Source organism: Oryx dammah, unplaced genomic scaffold, assembly GCF_014754425.2.
Source record: "Oryx dammah isolate SB20612 unplaced genomic scaffold, SCBI_Odam_1.1 HiC_scaffold_15, whole genome shotgun sequence".
Taxonomy (NCBI): domain Eukaryota; kingdom Metazoa; phylum Chordata; class Mammalia; order Artiodactyla; family Bovidae; genus Oryx; species Oryx dammah.
Genome location: NW_024070199.1, coordinates 42,225,227 through 42,243,173, shown reverse-complemented (window position 1 = coordinate 42,243,173; position 17,947 = coordinate 42,225,227). Strand labels below are relative to the sequence as shown.

General features: G+C 57.4%; 1 protein-coding gene across 1 annotated transcript; it reads left to right on the top strand.

Moving 5' to 3' along the window:
• Positions 1 to 731: 731 nt before the first annotated feature.
• Positions 732 to 17,091, top strand: MAP3K11 (mitogen-activated protein kinase kinase kinase 11). Its single transcript, XM_040256180.1, has 10 exons — positions 732 to 2,275; positions 7,292 to 7,472; positions 7,666 to 7,814; positions 7,930 to 8,105; positions 8,216 to 8,459; positions 8,950 to 9,063; positions 9,945 to 10,080; positions 10,174 to 10,265; positions 15,276 to 15,695; positions 16,265 to 17,091. The coding sequence occupies exons 1-10, from the start codon at positions 1,537 to 1,539 to the stop codon at positions 16,600 to 16,602; spliced, it is 2,589 nt and encodes an 862-aa protein (XP_040112114.1). The 5' UTR covers positions 732 to 1,536; the 3' UTR covers positions 16,603 to 17,091.
• The last annotated feature ends 856 nt before the right edge of the window (positions 17,092 to 17,947 follow it).

Genomic DNA, 17,947 nt, shown 5'->3' with positions numbered 1-17,947 from the left:
CCGAAAGGCAAAAGCCCTTGGGCGCATGCGCACACCTGAAAGTTGCCAGCCTAGCGGAGACCACTGGGCGGAACCCAAGGGATAGTTGAGTGGCCATCAAGTAACGGCGGAGTTAATTGGCGCAAAACTCTCCCAGTGAGTTACAAGAGGCGGGGAAAGAGATGGAGGCGTGGACCTGCCTGAGCTAAAGCTACAGTTCGGCGCTACGGGGGCACACCCCCGTCTAGGTCCAACTTATTCAGTGCGGGACCTCAGACGTCATGAGTGGCCTCTACTTCCGGGTCAGAGCTCACGCTTAAGATTGTAGAGAGCGATCCTTCAGAAAGGCAGAAATAGTCGAAGTAGGATAGCGTCGTTTTTCTTAAAGTGACAGGCTCAAGGCAATCAAGGGGTCAATCCTGCGGTTGCAAGCGCGGTTTGGCTATTCTGAATCCAGTCACTGCGCACATTTCAGGACCACAGTCTCAGGTTTCCGCCCCTTCACGGGGAAGAGGCATGAATAAGTGGTTTCCCAGGTGAGGGAAAGGAGGACCTGACAACTCGTTCCAAGAGCTCTAGGTGCAGCCAGTTCCGTCCTTCTCGTCTTAACACGCCCCACCACCACCGCCCATCCCACTAGGTCTGCGAAGCTGAGCTTCTGGCCCCAATTTCAGATGCAAAGCGAATGAGGCGCAGAGAGGATGGATCACACAGCCCTGCAGCATCGGAGCCAAGACCAAACTCGGGTTTGTCCCCTTCCCAAGCCAGGTTCTTTGCCCAAGTTTTCCTGATGCGGATGTAGAGGGGAGAGATGGACCATCGTTAGCAGAAACCAACTCGACCCTGAACCTGCTGTCATGGGAGCTGGGGGCTACCCTTCCCCTCCGTCGGCCTCTCATTGCCCGCCTACCCGGGAACTCCCCGGCCCAGTCGCCCCGCAGCCTCTGGGAGGGGAGCGGTGCTACCCGCCCGCGTCATCTGATGCTGTTTCCTGCGGGAGGGAGAACAGCGGAAAAAAGTGAAACTCCACCCTCCACCTCTGCCTCCCGCCCCCGGGGCCAAAGTACAAAGGGAGGAGGAAGAAGGGAACGGGGTTGGAGCCATCGGGTCGAGAGAGCCCAGCCAGGAAGAGACAGCTAGCCCCAACAAGAGATACTCCAGCCACCCCCTTCGCAAGGAGACCCAACCAGAGTCCAGGCGCTGCCCCTTGCTGGCCCCACCTTACACTTCGCGGGGTGCTGGAGCCAGGCTCCCAGGACTGCTCCAGATTGAGGGACGCCGGGGCCCCTCTTTGCTGGCCATGGTGAGACGCCGGAGGCCCCGGGGGCTTACCCCCGAAGCCTGACCACACTGCCCTGGGTGGCCTTCCTCCGGAAGTCCGAGATGCAGGGGGCCGGGAGGCGACACTCCTGGATCCCCAGAGAGGCGTGGGTCTGGGGCTGAGGGCCAGGGCCCGGATGCCCAGGTTCCGGGACTAGGGCCTCGACAGTCAGCAGGGGTGGGGACCAGGAACACCCAGGGAAGGTCCCCCACACCCACCAACGCCAGCTCCCAGCCATGGAGCCCTTGAAGAACCTCTTCCTCAAGAGCCCACTGGGGTCATGGAACAGCAGTGGCAGTGGGGGCAGCGGGGGCGGCGGCGGAGGTTGGCCAGAGGGGTCCCCGAAGGCGGCAGCTTATGCTAACCCTGTATGGACAGCCCTGTTTGACTATGAGCCCAGCGGGCAGGACGAGCTGGCCCTGCGGAAGGGCGACCGAGTGGAGGTGCTGTCCCGGGACGCAGCTATCTCAGGCGATGAGGGCTGGTGGGCGGGCCAGGTGGGCGGCCAGGTGGGCATCTTTCCGTCCAACTATGTGTCTCGGGGTGGCGGTCCGCCCCCCTGCGAGATGGCCAGCTTCCAGGAGCTGCGGCTGGAGGAGGTGATTGGCATCGGTGGCTTCGGCAAGGTCTACCGGGGCAGCTGGCGAGGCGAGTTGGTGGCTGTGAAGGCTGCTCGCCAAGACCCCGACGAAGACATCAGTGTGACAGCTGAGAGCGTGCGACAGGAGGCCCGGCTTTTCGCCATGCTGGCACACCCCAACATCATTGCCCTAAAGGCCGTGTGCCTGGAGGAGCCCAACCTGTGCCTGGTGATGGAGTATGCCGCCGGTGGGCCCCTCAGCCGTGCCCTGGCTGGCCGGCGTGTGCCGCCCCATGTGCTCGTCAACTGGGCCGTGCAAATTGCCCGTGGGATGCACTACCTGCACTGCGAGGCCCTGGTGCCTGTCATCCACCGAGACCTCAAGTCCAACAACAGTGAGTTTGGGGGAGCATGGTTGGAGGGTGGCATGGCCTGAGCGCACACCTACTGCCAGCTCGCAGCTGAGCCTACCTGGGGATCTACTAGAGACAGGACTTACTGTTATAGGAGCATCTCAGTTGACCAGGGGTGCCCCTGGGCTCACACTAGCCCCAAAGCAAGAGTCCCAGGCACCCAAGAGTCCTTTACGCCCCAGCCCCAGGAGGAGGCCTTTACCCCAGCTCACAGGTGCCAAGTTAAAAAATTGGAATCTCTCAGAACTGTAAGCAACCTGCCTAACCATGGCCACTACCTCAAGGAAGGGCATGCTGGATCCTGGCACCCCTCATCTTCAGGGAGTGCCCACTTGTCCTGCAGGTGCCTCCTGTCTCCTCCGCTTGTGGTGGGCAGCTCCTCCAGAATAGACATCTCGAAGGGAAAAGCCCCTCCCCATTTCCCCACCCTGTGGTGGTCAAAGCTGGGGTCAGGGATGGAATTCTAACCCCACTCCTTTCCCTGGCTGCACTCTAGCTGGTTATTTCAACTCAGGGCATCGATTTCACTCTGTAAAAAGGGAGTGATTGGGAGGATGAAAGGGCTTAATGGTTGGGCACCTAATGCCCGGCACGCGGTGGGTCGTCAGCCATGGGTGTGGACATTTGACTGGATTGCCAGGAGGGCTTTGCCTGGAATCAGCACTTGGAGTGGGCGTGGCAGGGCTTAAGAAGACTTGAGGCGCTCTATCTCCAGCCATTTCGGGTCCTATGCACGGCCCAGCATGGGCCCGAGATGAACAAGTGATAGGTTCAGAGCGCTTCCTGAAGCAGACAAGCTTCACACCTGGCCCAGAGCAGGGCATGTCCAGAGAGGCACCCAGTTGGGTGTCCTGGCAGGGCCTGATGAGAGCAAAGTCAAGGTGGCAGCACCCAGCACGGGAGTAGGGATGTGGGTGGGCCTGCTGGGGCGCAAGGTGCAGACCGAAGAGCAAGAGGAAGGGCCGGCGGGGCCACTGGAGAGCCACAGGTGGCCCGTGGAGGGGTGAGCATGGATATTTTGAGCCTCCCGGCCTGGGCTGACCATGGATCAGAGGCTTGTGGGGAGCAGAACACCAGGGCCCAGTGATACCCAAGTCCTTTCCAGGGCCGGAGGGGCCTCAGGAGGTCTGCCAGCCACCCCACCCACTCCTCTCATCCACAATAGGGTGCAGGTCTCAGCGCTCAGGGGCGCTCCTGAGCCCCAGCCAGCTAGGGACCCTCACTCCCTGCCCCAGCTTGAGGGGGATTCCCCGAAGGCCTGGGGGGAGGGGACTCCCGTCTACTGTTTTTCCTCCAGTTTTCTTTCCAGAAAAAATGGAACAATAGCCCAGGCCCCTGCTCCCCACCCTCCCCACCGCTTCCTGCGTTTCCTGCTGCCCCTGGGCCAGCTTCCTGCCCCTGCTCCAGCCTCTGCTCTCTCCCCAGCCCAGCTGCCTGCAGGGGAGGAAAGAGTTGGGGGTGGGGGGTTTGTGGGAGAGGAAGGAGCCAGGGATGGCACCCCCACAACCCCCAGTTGCCTGCTTTCCTCCCTGAGTCTGGGTGGTGGTGAAGGGCAAGCAGGGTGCCCTTAGCCTCCCTGAGCCTGGGCTCCCACCTCACAGACCCCAGTTCTAGGCCCGGGGTGCTGTCTGCGGCATTGTGGCGGGTGGGGGGGGGGGAGTCCCTGGGCTGGGGGGGCTCAGGCAGGAAACAATGGCATGATTTTCCTGGACAATGGGGGCCTTGTGAGGAAGCCTGGAGGGGAGAGGAGGGGGAATTCTCCAGGCCCACGAGTCACAGGACTGACCAGCCAGCCCGGCCTGGGCCTGACCTCCCCCAATTCTCCCCCAAAGGACCCCCCCCTCCATTGGAGACCTGGGCCAGGCCTCCCAGAAAGGAGAAGTAGGGACCATGGGAGGGAAGCGGAAGAGGTGTGAGCTGCTGAGGCCACTCCCGGGCTCCCCAGAGGCAGTCTAGGGAGGGGACTGGGGGCCAGGTCCCTTTTCAGAGCCAGGGAGCCCTAAGGGGGTATTGGGAGGGGGGTCTCTAGCCCCTTCTCTGAGTGACCCCTGATCATCTCGAAGTCTACATCAGACACCAGAAGAGCAGCTTGGGTTGGAACAAATTCAAGGCCGTTGGAGAAAAGCAGGGCTCACGGAGGGGAGGCTAAGGCTTCATAGGTGTCAGGTCAAGCTGGGGACGGGGTTGTCAGAAAAGTCAGTACAAAGGAGTCCTGAGACTGAGTGGGTTGCCACCCCTGTCTGGGCTTCAGATGATCTGATTGAAAAAGGGAAGCTGGCCTCCCAGCTTGAGATGCTGGTGCAGAAAGTGCTTCACCAGTCCGTGAGGTACCACAGGAGGCTAGAGACCTGACCAAGAAGTAGCAGGGGTTGGTCTTCAAGAGGATGGGTGGGTCCTGGCACCAGAGGAAGTGGGAGTCCCTCCCCAACCCCAGCACATGGACCCCTTTGCCTGGTCCCTCTCCAGCCACCCACCCCAGCCTGCTGCAATTCTTCTTTGAAACGGATATTCACAGGGCTTACTAAATGGTCCGGTTCTGAGACTCCAGCAGCCAGCCCAGAGGCTGTTGTGAAGCTGGGAATAAGATGTGGTAGCGGATGGAGAGGAGAGTCAGCTTGAGATTCACGGCATCTTTGGAACAACTGTCAGATCCTTGTGTGAAAGCTTTAAAGAGGGTGATCTTGTTTAATACACATGATGACCCTCTGGCTTTTGTTGTCATCCTCAGCTTTAACTGTTCAGGAGTCAGCCCCAGTTTAGCTCAGAGGAGAGGGTAGGTTGCAGGACCATTCTCTGAATTTGGAGACAGGGCAGAAAGATTTGCCAGGCACAGTGGGAGGACGTAGGTGGTTGTTGAGGGTATGGAGACCAGGTAGGGTAACAGCTGGGCAGCTGGACCGACTTCTGAATGAGGGCCCCACATATGGGAGATGCCAATGAGGAGGGGGCTGCTGGCACCTGGGAGAGGCCAGGACAGCCTGGAGGCAGTAGGCCGAGGTCAAGGGGAGGCCAGGCTCTGAGAAACACCGGCATTGAAAAGGGTAAGGGTGGGGAGGCCTGAAGGAAACAGCACAAGCAGCCAGAGGCCCTGGGAGCCAAGGACAGCAGGGAGGGGCTGAGCAGCAGTGCCAGATGCCCCCATGAGGCCCAGGGAGCTTGGCCAGCAGCAGGATCAGGAGTTGTGGCTTTAGGCCTAAACAAGTGAGTACCCTGGTTGTGCCACCTCCTCTGAGAAGTCTTCCCTGACTCACCTGTATAAGGTGCCTGTCTCCTCTGCCCCAACCCCAGTACCCTGTGCTGCCCCCTCTGTGGTGCTGTCACCCTGGGCAGTATTGCTGAGAGGTGTGCCCTGAAATGGCAACCCACTCCAGTGTTCTTGCCTGGAGAATCCCAGGGACGGAGGAGCCTGGTGGGCTGCCGTCTCTGGGGTCGCATAGAGTCAGACACGACTGACGCGACTTAGCAGCAGCAGCAGCACGGCAGTAGTGCCCTGAAAGGATGTGTGTTCAGGAATGTCGTTGGCTTGGATGTCCCTTCTGTACAAAACAGTTGACTATAACCAGAAAAGTGGAGAGCCCTTTTCAGACCCTCGAAGATTCTCTGACTTTGCCTTCCTTTTTCCTTTAAAGCCTCTCTCCTTTGAGCCATGCTTGTCCTAGTGAGACATTTGCAAGTTGCTGGCTTTCCTGTGTATACAGGGTATGATGGTCCCATGAGGGACAAAGCCAGGAACCCTTGCCGTGTCCATCCACTCCTACATTTGTCCTAAACTCCTTTCTAGTCAACAACCACCTTAGATCCCTTCATCTCTCATCACATCTAGCCACATCAGTGGATATCTTTTGGAGTCTTTCTCTCTTCTGGAAATGGCTGTGCTAGCCACAGTGGGACACGGGCACCAGGGGTCTATAGTGCCCGCTGGGCTTCCTTTCTCACCAGGCAGTTCCCTCCTGCTCTCCACTCCCAGGGAGGTTCTAAATCACACTCTTGCCTCGACAAAATGGCAACACACAGGTTTCTTTTGAAATCAAAGTCCCGAGTGCTGAGAGGCTGCCATATTGCCTATTTCTGTTCTGTGCAGGGTTAGGGGAAAGTTAGAACACTGGCTCGGGAACCACACATACCAGTTTGTGTGCGATACCTGTTTTGTTTGCTTATGACCTTGGTTAAGTCACATTGTTGCTCAGTTTCCTCTTCTGAAAAATGAGGATGATGATGTCCTTGTTGCGTTTAGGCGCTAAGTCGTGTCTACCCCTCTGCAACCCTGAGGATTAGCGCCGCCAGGCTCCTCTGTCCATGGGCTTGAACCCCCACCATTGCCTAGCTGAGGCCAACTTCTCACTCTGGTCTCAGCTTAAATGGCACTTCCTCTGGGAAATCTTCCCAAACCTTACAGTTTCCTTATTTACTTATTGGCTGAGCCAAGGGCACGTGGGATCATAGTTCCCTGACGAGGGATTGAACCTGTTTCCCCTGCAGTGACAGTGCAGAGGCCTAATTACTGAAGTGAACTGTTAGTCGTTAAGTCCTGTCTGACCCTCTGCAACACCAAGGACTGGAGCCCACCAGGCTCCTCTGTCCATGGGATTTTCCAGGCAAGAGTGGTCCCGGAGTGGGTTGCCATTTTCCTTCTCCAGGGGATCTTCCCGACCCAGGGATCGAACCTGTGTCTCCTGCACTGGCAGGTGAATTCTTTACCACTGAGCCACCAGGGAATCCCATGATGTTTACCTCCCAGATTTGTGTGTGTGTGTGCTAACACTGAGTATAATATACCTAACCTCTAGAAGCCCCTTGGTAAATATGTCCCAGCCTTGTGTTTATTGTCTCATTCTATCCCAACCCCAGATATGAGCTCTCCAGGGCAAGGTTGAGACCAAGTCACCTCACTGCCCCCATTACCTAGCCAGGATGTCTGTCAGGTGACAGTTTGCTCCCAGCTCCTCCCCTGTCCCCACCACCTGAGCCTGGAACCACAGTCCAGCCTCTCTTCCCCAGTTCTGCTGCTGCAGCCCATTGAAGGTGAGGACATGGAGCACAAGACCCTGAAGATCACGGACTTCGGCCTCGCCCGAGAGTGGCACAAAACCACGCAAATGAGTGCTGCGGGCACCTATGCCTGGATGGCTCCTGAGGTTATCAAGGCCTCCACCTTCTCCAAAGGCAGCGATGTCTGGAGGTGCAGCTGGGTGGAGTCTGGACAGATATGGGGTCATGGGGGTGGGAGATGTGGCAGCCAAAATCTAGGGCTGGATGGATAAGTAGAGGCCAGGGGAGGGACACAGACCACTTAGCTCTTGGTTGCTTTGGAGTGAAATGGCAATGAATGAATGAGTCGAGGCAGGAACACAGACCCTTTGTCTCACCCACAGCTTTGGGGTCCTACTGTGGGAACTGCTGACTGGGGAGGTACCCTATCGTGGCATCGACTGCCTTGCTGTAGCCTATGGTGTGGCCGTGAACAAGCTCACACTGCCCATTCCGTCCACCTGCCCGGAGCCCTTCGCACAGCTCATGGCCGGTAAGGGGATGGGGCAGGAGGGTGAAGGGTAGAGCTCCTTGGCCCAACAGGACATATCCATTCACAGACCCCTTCCCCTGTCCCCCCCGCCCCCGTCCCCATTCCGTTTCCCTAGACTGCTGGGCGCAGGACCCCCACCGCAGGCCCGACTTCGCCTCCATCCTTCAGCAGTTGGAGGCGCTGGAGGCGCAGGTGCTACGGGAAATGCCCCGGGACTCCTTCCATTCCATGCAGGAAGGCTGGAAGCGCGAGATCCAAGGCCTCTTCGACGAGCTGCGGGCCAAAGAAAAGGTAGGGGGAGTCGCGGTCCCAGGGATGGAAGGGACGTCTCACGGAGGGTGGGGATGAGCGCTTGGGACCGTACCCGCCTGACGCCAGCCCCTTCGCTGTCTTGGGCACAGGAACTACTGAGCCGCGAGGAGGAGCTGACCCGTGCGGCGCGTGAGCAGCGCTCACAGGCAGAGCAGCTGCGGCGGCGCGAGCACCTGCTGGCTCAGTGGGAGCTGGAGGTGTTTGAGCGCGAGTTGACGCTGTTACTGCAGCAAGTCGACCGCGAGCGGCCGCACGTTCGCCGCCGACGCGGAACCTTCAAGCGCAGCAAACTCCGCGCGCGCGACGGCGGGGAGCGTATCAGCATGCCACTAGGTAAGGGGCGGGGCCCCAGTGCGCCGCCCGCTATTGGCTTTGCGGGCGGTGGGGGCGGGGTCAGGAGCGTGGCTGACCGCGCTGGAATTGGTTTAGGGCGTCGGTGGGTGGGCCTGTGAGCGGAGGCTGCGAGGGCTGGGATCGGGGGTGTGTTTTTGCCTGTGGGCGGGTTCTGGCGGGAATATTTGCATGTCGGCCTGGGAGTGGCTGCGGCCGGGAAGGGGCGGGGCTTATGAATGTTCTGGGAAGGCCGAGGGCGCGGGGTGGGCCCTCTCCGACTCCGCCGCGCTTCCTGGGGTTGGGGATTTCCTTAACGCGAGCCAGGGGCTCAGGAAGCCAGTGAGGCCGGCCCCAGTCACCTAGCCTCCGTGCTAGGCCGGGTTCCAGCACTGCCTGCGTGGCCTCGGCGCTGCCGAGGGGCCCTGCGGGTTAGGATCCTGTCTCTCCTTCACCACAAACTTGCACTCTGCTTCCCTCCCCCCAACCCTAGACTTCAAACACCGCATCACCGTGCAGGCCTCGCCTGGCTTGGACAGAAGGAGGAACGTCTTCGAGGTCGGGGCTGGGGACTCTCCCACCTTTCCCCGGTTCCGGGCCATCCAGTGTAAGCAGCTTCTCCTCCTCTTGCCCACGTCCTTCTCCCCAGATCTTACCCTTTCGTCAAACCTTATCCTTGGAACTGGATCCCTCGCACTGTCCACTGTCTTCCTCCCTGCCCCCGGGTTCCCTCCCCATCCATCTAAACTGGTATCTAAGTTTCCCAAGCAGCAGTCATTTTACAACTTTTTTTTTTCTAACAATTGTATGACGCTATGTACCATTCACTTTCCTAAGTGCCTTGCTAATATTAGGGTGTCCTCGGTGGCTCAGAGCATAAAAAGAATCTGCCCATAATGCAGGAGACCCAGGTTTGATCCCTGAATTGGGAAGATCCAAGAAGGGAATGGCAACCCACTCCAGTATTCTCAGTTGAAGAATCCCATGGACAGAGGAGCCTGATAGGCTACATGGGGTCACAAAGAGTCAGACACGACTGAGTGACTATAACAGTTGCTAATATTAATTCCTCACAATGACCCTGTGAGGTAGATGTCTTTATTATTACCTAGGTTTTACTGATGAGAAAAGTGAAAGAAGTAACTGCCTAATACTGCATAGCTGATAAGTGGCAGGGTCAGACCCACACAGTCTGCTGCAGTGTCTGTGTTAACTCCTAAGCAGCAAATGCCAGCTGAAGGACTAGAAGAAATGCCCCACTGCCAGTCTCAGGACCCACACTCACCTACCCCACCCCAGTTCTGTGTGATTTCTCTGTAAGCCCAAAGCTTACCATGGGAACGGGATGGGGCCCAGCCTGACTACTCACTCTCCATCCTCCAAGAAGTTGCCCCTGGAGCCCATTTCTTACGGTGGGAGGACAAGGATCAGGGTCCTTGATCTTGACTCAGGCTCCTTCGGTTCCTCCCCTCACCCCACCCACCACAGTGGAGCCTGCAGAGCCAGGCCAGGCCTGGGGCCGACAGTCCCCGAGACGTCTAGAGGACTCAAGCAATGGAGAGCGCCGAGCATGCTGGGCCTGGGGTCCCAGCTCCCCCAAGCCCGGAGAAGCCCAGAACGGGAGGTGAGTGCCTGACTGCCACCTACCCAGCAGCTCCTGCCTCCCAACAGCCCTGAGATTCTCGAAGTGCAACTCCCCTTCTCATCCCCTCACCAGGAGAAGGTCCCGCATGGATGAAGCCACGTGGTACCTGGATTCAGATGACTCATCCCCCCTAGGATCTCCTTCCACACCCCCTATGCTCAATGGTGAGTGGCCTTGTCTGCCCCCAGCCAACTGGTGCTGTACTCCTGTGGGTACTATGGCAAGGCAGGCCATTGCTAGAGCCCAGGTCTGACCTATAAGCCCACAACTGAGGGGGATCCTGCCTAGGCCTCAAGGGGCCCAGAGTAGTCCCATTGTGCAGGGCTGGCCTGCATCAGCTGCTGTGCCCTCAGCAAGCTCTAGGGAGCAAAGGAAGACAAGGAACAGTGGCCCCTGTTTGGGACCCAAAGGAAGCTGGGCGCAGAGAGGGGAAGGAAATTGTGCCTGTGGGGTGGAGTTAGAAAAGTGGCTACTGCGCTGTGCTTCTGAGTCCTTTCTGGGGAGCTTGGAGGTGGAAAAGAGGATAAGAAAGCTGAACGGGTGGGCATCCAGGGCCCCCTCACTGCATCCGGGGCAGTTCTGGGCTCTTCTGTTTTCCATAATGGCAACAGCACTTGCTGTGTATCAGGTATTCCATCCAAGCAACAAGTCCATGAGGGATTATTATACCCATCTGAGAGTTGAGAAAACTGAGGCTCTGAGACATAAGGTAATCTACCTAAATCCCCCAGCTAAGGATCTGAACCCAGGAAAATGTTGACTCTCATGCTCATAGTGAGTTTCCCCAGAAGCTTTCACTGAAAGAAGGGGTTTCTCACCTACAAGCTACTTGGGAAGCTAGGGGATCAGCAGAAAGCAGGGATCCTGGGTCAGTGGGGCAAGGCTCATCTCAGCACTGCCCAGCATTGGCAGGGAATAGAAAGTTGCAGCCTCCCTTGCCCAAGGGTCCCTTTACAGCCCCCAGCTGCACCTGCTTCTCAAAGCCAGAATATAGGACCTGACTTAGCTGTCATCAGACCAGAGTCCTATTCAGCAAACAAGTTAGACTCACACCTCTCACCCCACCCAGTGCATCACCTCCACCATTACCTAAGCTAGGATTCACAGTAATAACAAAAGCAAACATTTATTGGGTCCCTCCTGTGTGCCATTTTATAGAGAAAACTGAGGTACAGACAGGCACAGTGATTTGCAGTAGAACACACAGCAGAACAGGGATTTGAGCCCAGGGCTTCCCTTGTGGTTCAGCTGGTAAAGAATCCACCTGCGATGTGGGAGACCTGGGTTTGATCCCTGAGTTGGGGAAGTTCCCTGGAGAAGGGAAAGGCTACCCACTCCAGTATTCTGGCCTGGAGAATTCCATGGACTCAGTCCATGGGGTCGCAAAACTTTCACTGACTCCAGAAGCAGGGCCCTGGACCCCCGTCTACAATGCCATTTCTTGCTCCAGCAGTTGCGTTGCCCCAAGCGGGCTGTGCTACAGGGACTGAACTGAGAATTGGAAGGCCAAGGGGGCTGCTTGGAGTCACCTGCTCTAGAATGCCCCAGGCCAGAAGGCTAAGGTCCTGTCAAGCTGGATGTGCAGGCCAAAGCAGCCCCTGACCATGGTCTACAGATCCCTTCAGATCCCTTTGGCCTTATCTTCCCTGGGCTCCCAGGAGCAGGGACCTCATTTTTCTCCAGCTTGCCCCCTTACCTGAAAGGGTATCACTTGTCCCAGCCCAGCTGTTGGCTGAGCATGTTTCCACTTGTGCAAGCCCTCATCCAGCTGTCTTGGCCCACCCACAAGTGAGTGATCTTGACCTCCCAACCACCTACAGAGTCAAAAACCTAGCTAAGAATCAAAGATGTCCCTGAGAGATTGTCCCAGGTGTTAGCCACACCACTGGGGAGTCCCATCTCCCACCCCTTGTCCCTGCCTGGGTGTGCTGGGCCCTGGGTGTACTGGTTGTAATGGATTGGTGGGCACAGTCTGCCAGCAACTGCCCCATGAAGCTTTTGCCCTGGAGCCACCAACTACCACATGGCCGTGTCCTTTCCATGAGGCCCTGTAGAAGTGATTTCACTTTCATTTCTGAGTCAAGAATGGTTTTTCTGCTTTCTCTGTAACAACAGGGTTGCCACCTCTTACTGCCAGGGAGTTTAGAGGTAAATTAAAATCATTGCCGAGTGACCTGGGGCAAAGTTTCTGACTTCTGGGAACCTCAGTTTCTCAGGATATCAACCTCAGTAACTTCTTTCCATTCTTAGTTAGTGTGCTGATCTTCAGCTTCACTTTGTTCCATTTTTCTTGCTTGTTTTAAACATGTTTTTACCCTGTTCTGCTTTAAACTCACTGTAAATGATCAGTTTCTTCACCTGTAAAGTAGGGGAACAGCGATCACCTTATATGGTTGTCACAGGGATTCTAAGAATGGATTCTTCCATTAAACATGTACTGACACATATAATGAGCCAGGCATCATCGTGCTAGAGATCAGCAGTGCCTTGACCTCTGGGTGAGCCTAGTCTGGTGGAGGAGGCAGACTCAGAAATAAACAAGTACAGTACAGTAGAGAGTAGCATGTGGTAGGCTGAAGGACTGTACAAGGCATAGCATGAGCAAGAACTACATAGGTTAACAGGGGATTCTGAAAAAGCTTCTATTTTGTTTTTTAAACTTTTTTTTGGTTGCACTGGGTCATCATTGTGGCACACGGTCTTCTCTCATTGTGTGCAAGCTTAGTTGACCCACAGCATGTGGGATCTTAGTTCCTCCGGGAGGGATCAAACCCCCATCCCCTACATTAGAAGGCAAATTCTTAACCACTGGACCACCAGGGAAGTCCCTGGCAAAGCTTCTAAAAGAGGAAAAGTTCTTGTTTTCCTCTACATTCTCTTGCTTCACTTCTGATACCACATGTGTGGAGTTTTTCCCACACCAGCCAATTCTGGGACAACAGATGGAAGTCCTACAATCCAATCCAGTTCTGACACCGTCTACCTGGAATTAGCATCAGACCCCACAGGTTAAGAGTTCAGGCCCACAAGACTGCTCCTCTGTACTGCAGACACCAGTTGTAAGTCCAGGTTGTCACCTGTGCTCTCCTCATCAACCAGCTCTACATCAGAGATTCCCATGACCCCCCTCCTCAGATTTGATAATTTCCTTGAAGAGCTCACAGAACTCAGGAAAACCATCTACTTCCTAGACTACCAGGTTATTATAAAGGATACAGGTCAAGGACATACAGATGGAAGAGACGTGGAGGGCAGGGTATGTGGAAGGGGCACACAGCTTACATGCCCACTCTGGGTACACACCTCTGCTGGTTCACCAACCCAGTTCTCCAAACCCTTTGTCTGGGTTTTTATGGAGGCTTCATTACGTGGATGTGATTGATTAAATCATTGGCCATTGGTGACAGGAGTCAATCTCCAGCCCCTCTCTTACCCTGATGCAAGTAGAAGTTGAAAGTTCCAACCCTCTAATCACACAGTTCGTTCCCCCAGCAGACCCCATCCTCCAACAGTGACCGCTTCAGGGACTTCCCTAGTGGTCCAGTAGTTAAGACTCCATGCTCCTAATGAAGGGGTTACAAGTTTGATCCCTGGTCAGGGAACCAAGATCCCTCATGCTGCACAGGGCTGCCAAAATAAAAAGGCATCAATATGAACTCAGATATGGAAATGCCAAGGGTTTGGGGAGTTCTGTACCAGGAATGAGATGAAAAGCAAATATGTACTTTTTTATAAACCACAGTGTCACAGCTTCATAGACACTGTGATCTCTCAGCTGGGTCTTAAATGGTAAGGGACTACTGAGCGCAAGGTGGGAAAGGTGTGCTGAGTGGAGGGAACAGTGTGTGTGTGCAACCGTGGGGCTCACCAGACCTAAGGAAGAAGAATCCTGGTTGGAATTCATTGAAGGAGTTGAGAGCCAGGGACTCACAGGCCTGAAACAGCAGGCTGGGGCCAGTTCAGGAAGGATCTGGAAGTTGGTTGGGGGCGGGGTTGGGGGGCGGTTAAGCAGAGACTTGGCTTTAGCAGGTTTGCATTTTAGAAGGCAGTGGCCACTGCAGGGGTGGGGTGGGGTGGCGAAGGAGATAAGAGAGTGATGGGGTGGGGGTGGGGGGGCAGTGGAATTCCCTGGCTTTCTGATGGTTAGGATTTCCATGGTCTTACTGTGGAGGGCACGGGTTAAATCCCTAGTGGGGGAACTAAGATTGCACAAGCGTGGGGGCCCAGCCAAAAAAGAGAGAGATGAGGTAAGGGTTGTGGCTGAGAACCGACCCCAAGCAAAGTCCTGGTTCACTGCAGAAGCTCACGTTTTTCCCAGCTTTGGATTTCTTCCTCTGGACCCCTCACCCACTGCTCCACACCAGGCAGGCCCAAGGAAGACAGAGAGGCCCTAGCAGCCATGGAGAGCCATGGCAGGTTCTAGAGCTGAGGAGGACTTGACAGAATTGGGGTTTGTGGGGGGCCATCACAGGCTGCCTTACCTCCTCGATGACGGGTTTACCAGACCCACCCATTTGGTCTAGAATGGAGTCAGATTAACCCTAAGCCCACAGGTTAGGACACATGTCCTTTAATCCAGGGCAGGGTAGCCTTAGCTAAGCCTGGGAACCCCTGGGGCATGAGGCTCAGACAACGTAATGCCCCTAAATCACTCAGCTCAGGCCTGACACAAACAACTGACCTCTCCGAGCTGATTTCCTCATTTCTGGAAGAGGGACAGTGTTGTATCCCTTTAGGGTTGTTGTGTACATTGGAATTGGCCTGTGTGCCTTATATAGGCTACCACTGGAGGCCAGAGCAGGCAAGTAGAAGGACCAGGGCTGCCCAACCAGGGAGGAGATGGGCACCACACAGGTCCCAGCTGTGACCCTGGCCCCTGCAGATATCTTCTGCTGCCCATTGAGGGCATTGAGGCCGGCCCTGCTCTGGCTTGAGCTTGCTTCTTGGTGGACCCCCGGGCTTCCTTCCAGCCAGCTCTCCTTTCTTGGGCTCCAGAGCACCTGGCTTAGCTCCTGCTCCTTTCAAAGGTTGCACTGCCCTCCACCCCCAACACTTCTGAAAAGCCAGAATGGGGATGCCGAGGGAGGACTTGGACTGCGGGAGTCAGGGGAGCAGAAGTCAGCCCTTGCTCCAGGGCCGCCGGAAGTCGCCCTAACCTGTGTCCCCGCCGCCAGGTAACCTCCCGAGGCCGAGCCCGGAGCCCGAGGAGCCCCGGCGGCCGGGCCCGACCGAACGCGGCAGTGGCTCCGGGACGCCCAAGCTGATCCAACGTGCGCTACTGCGCGGCACCGCCTTGCTCGCCTCGCTGGGCCTCGGCCGGGACCTGCAACCCCCGGGGGTCTCTGGCCGAGAGCGCGTGGAGCAGCCCTCGCCAACACCGCCCCGCTCGTCGCTGCCCACCCCGTCCCCCGCCGAGCCGCCTCCCTCCCCGCTCATCCGCTTCTCCTCCGAGACGCCCGAAACCCCAGCCTCCCCGCTTAGCCTGGACGCCTCTGGCCCGCCAACCCCCGCGCCACCCCTGCTGCTGGAGCTGGGTGTCCCTGCCGCGGGGCAGCCCTCAGCCAAGAGCCGCCGGCGCGAAGAGGAGAGGCACGGTAAGCGGCCTACTACCTGGTGATGGGGTGGGGGGGGGGGCGGAGGAGGGGCTGGTGGGGACCCGCAGGGCAGTGAGCAGGGCCGCAGCTGTCTGCTGGACCTCCAGCTGAGCCCGAGTTCTATGTTCAGCCATTGGGGCGGGCCAGGCCGGTTGTAAAATAATAGAAGTAATAAGGACCACCCTAGCAAACTCCTACTGGCTGTTTACCTGGGCCAGGTACTATTTCTAGTCCTTTAGAAAGGTTGCCTCATTCAATTATGATAACAGTGCTATGAACTAGGCACTCCGGTTAGACCCATTTTTTGGTTGACATGTAAGGCACAGAGAGATGAAGGGACTCAAACTAGTCAGCTGCTAAGATGGGTTGATCCAAGACCTGCTCCCAAGGCCTCCTCACTCTTAACTGCTGAATCGTGGCACCATGAAGCAGGAAGGGTTATGGAAGTCTCGAATCCCGGAGCTCACTGTGCCATGAGCAAATTGAGGCCCAGAGCAGGGCAGTGCCCCCTGGGGACACCCAGGAGCCGGTGACTGCCTGACCTGGGCCCCTTCCCCTTTGTCGAATAGCCAGCGCCGTCTCACCGCCACCGGGAATATCACGCTCTGCTCCTGGCACCCCGGGGACCCCGCGCTCGCCGCCTCTGGGCCTCATCAGTCGACCTCGGCCCTCACCCCTCCGCAGCCGCATCGACCCGTGGAGCTTTGTGTCCGCTGGGCCACGGCCTTCACCCCTGCCCTCGCCACAGCCTGCGCCCCGCCGGGCACCCTGGACCTTGTTCCCAGACTCAGACCCCTTCTGGGACTCTCCGCCTGCCAACCCCTTCCGAGGGGCCCCTCAGGACTGCAGGGCGCAGACCAAAGACGTGGGTGCCCAGGCTCCATGGGCACCAGAGGCAGGGCCCTGAGCGGGCCGGCTGCTCCCCCGCTCGCCCACCGCCCTGGAGGAGCCTCAGCATACACTGGAATAGGAGCCAGGCCAGTCCCTCCAGCTGCCTTGGTTTTGCCCAGGGACGCCACCCCCTCTGGGGGTCAGGAACACTACACTGCACAGGAAGCCTTCACACTGGATGGGAGGCCTGCACCCCCCACACACTCCCCTGCAACGGGTGGGTCCCCCGACTTAGCTGCCCCACTGGGGCCTGACACTGTACCCAGCCAGTTGGGAGGACCAGGGCCTGTCTCAGGGAATTGCCCGCCGGGGTGGTGCAGGGAATCAGGGAGGTGCAGGGGAGCAGGGCCAGCCTTAGCTGTCACCAGCACTTGACCAAATCCTACTACTGTGTCCCCTGCCCCTAGGCTTAGTGCCTGGGCCCCCCTGCCCTGGGGGTCATCTGGGGCCAGGGCCTCAGGATCCAATGAAGCCAAATAAACTCCCCAAGCTGTCTCCCCAAGCACAGCCTGTCACCATTCTTGGAGGTAACTGGGGGATCCAGACCATCCCATGACCCTGGTGACCTCAGGCCCCCAGCAGAATGGCAGGTGGCCTGGGCCGAGGTTGGGATCCTCTGGACCGCATCTCCTGGGATCAAGTTCAGTTGATCATCAGGTGTTACAAGGCCCTTCTTAGCCTCCCTGACACCCACACACTTGGGCCTTACTTGCCTGTTCCCACCCTGGCCAGGCCTTTTCCCACCATTTCAAGCGACTGTTTGCCCTGATTATTACTGTTGCAGGGTGGTCCCCACTTATCCTCAGGGCCCAACAACAACAACACCTCCCCTGGAGCTCCTTTCTGGCCATGCTGCACCCACACCAGGCACCTTGCTGAACTCGGGAGCCCGCAGTCCTCCGAGCGGCATCTTAGGGGTTTGTCCAGGGTTTGTTTTTATCCTGAGGCCTGGACACAGGAGGGGGTCATCCACCCTGACACCTGGCTCCACTCACGCTTCTCTTAAGAAGCCACGGGTGTTCTGCAGACCATCCCTCCCACGCACGCCCTAGGACAGGGGCCCCTAGGCTCATCCCCCAATGTGGTCCAGGCTCTCTCTCCCCCTCCCCTTTGCACTCCACCGCAGCCAGATCTACTGTGACTCCTGTTGAGCAGGGCGGGGAGCACAAAAGTTTCTCAGGAAGGATTGGGAATGGCGGAAGTCTCACCTCTCCAGAGCGCCCAGCGTCCTCCACACCTGTCCTGTCCGCCCCATCCCAAGTCCCACCATCCCTCTTCCCGTTCTTCTACCCAGGCCACCACCTTCTCATCTGAGGTACCTGCTGTAGCCTTGTCCATAGGTCCCCATTTTTCTCACCACC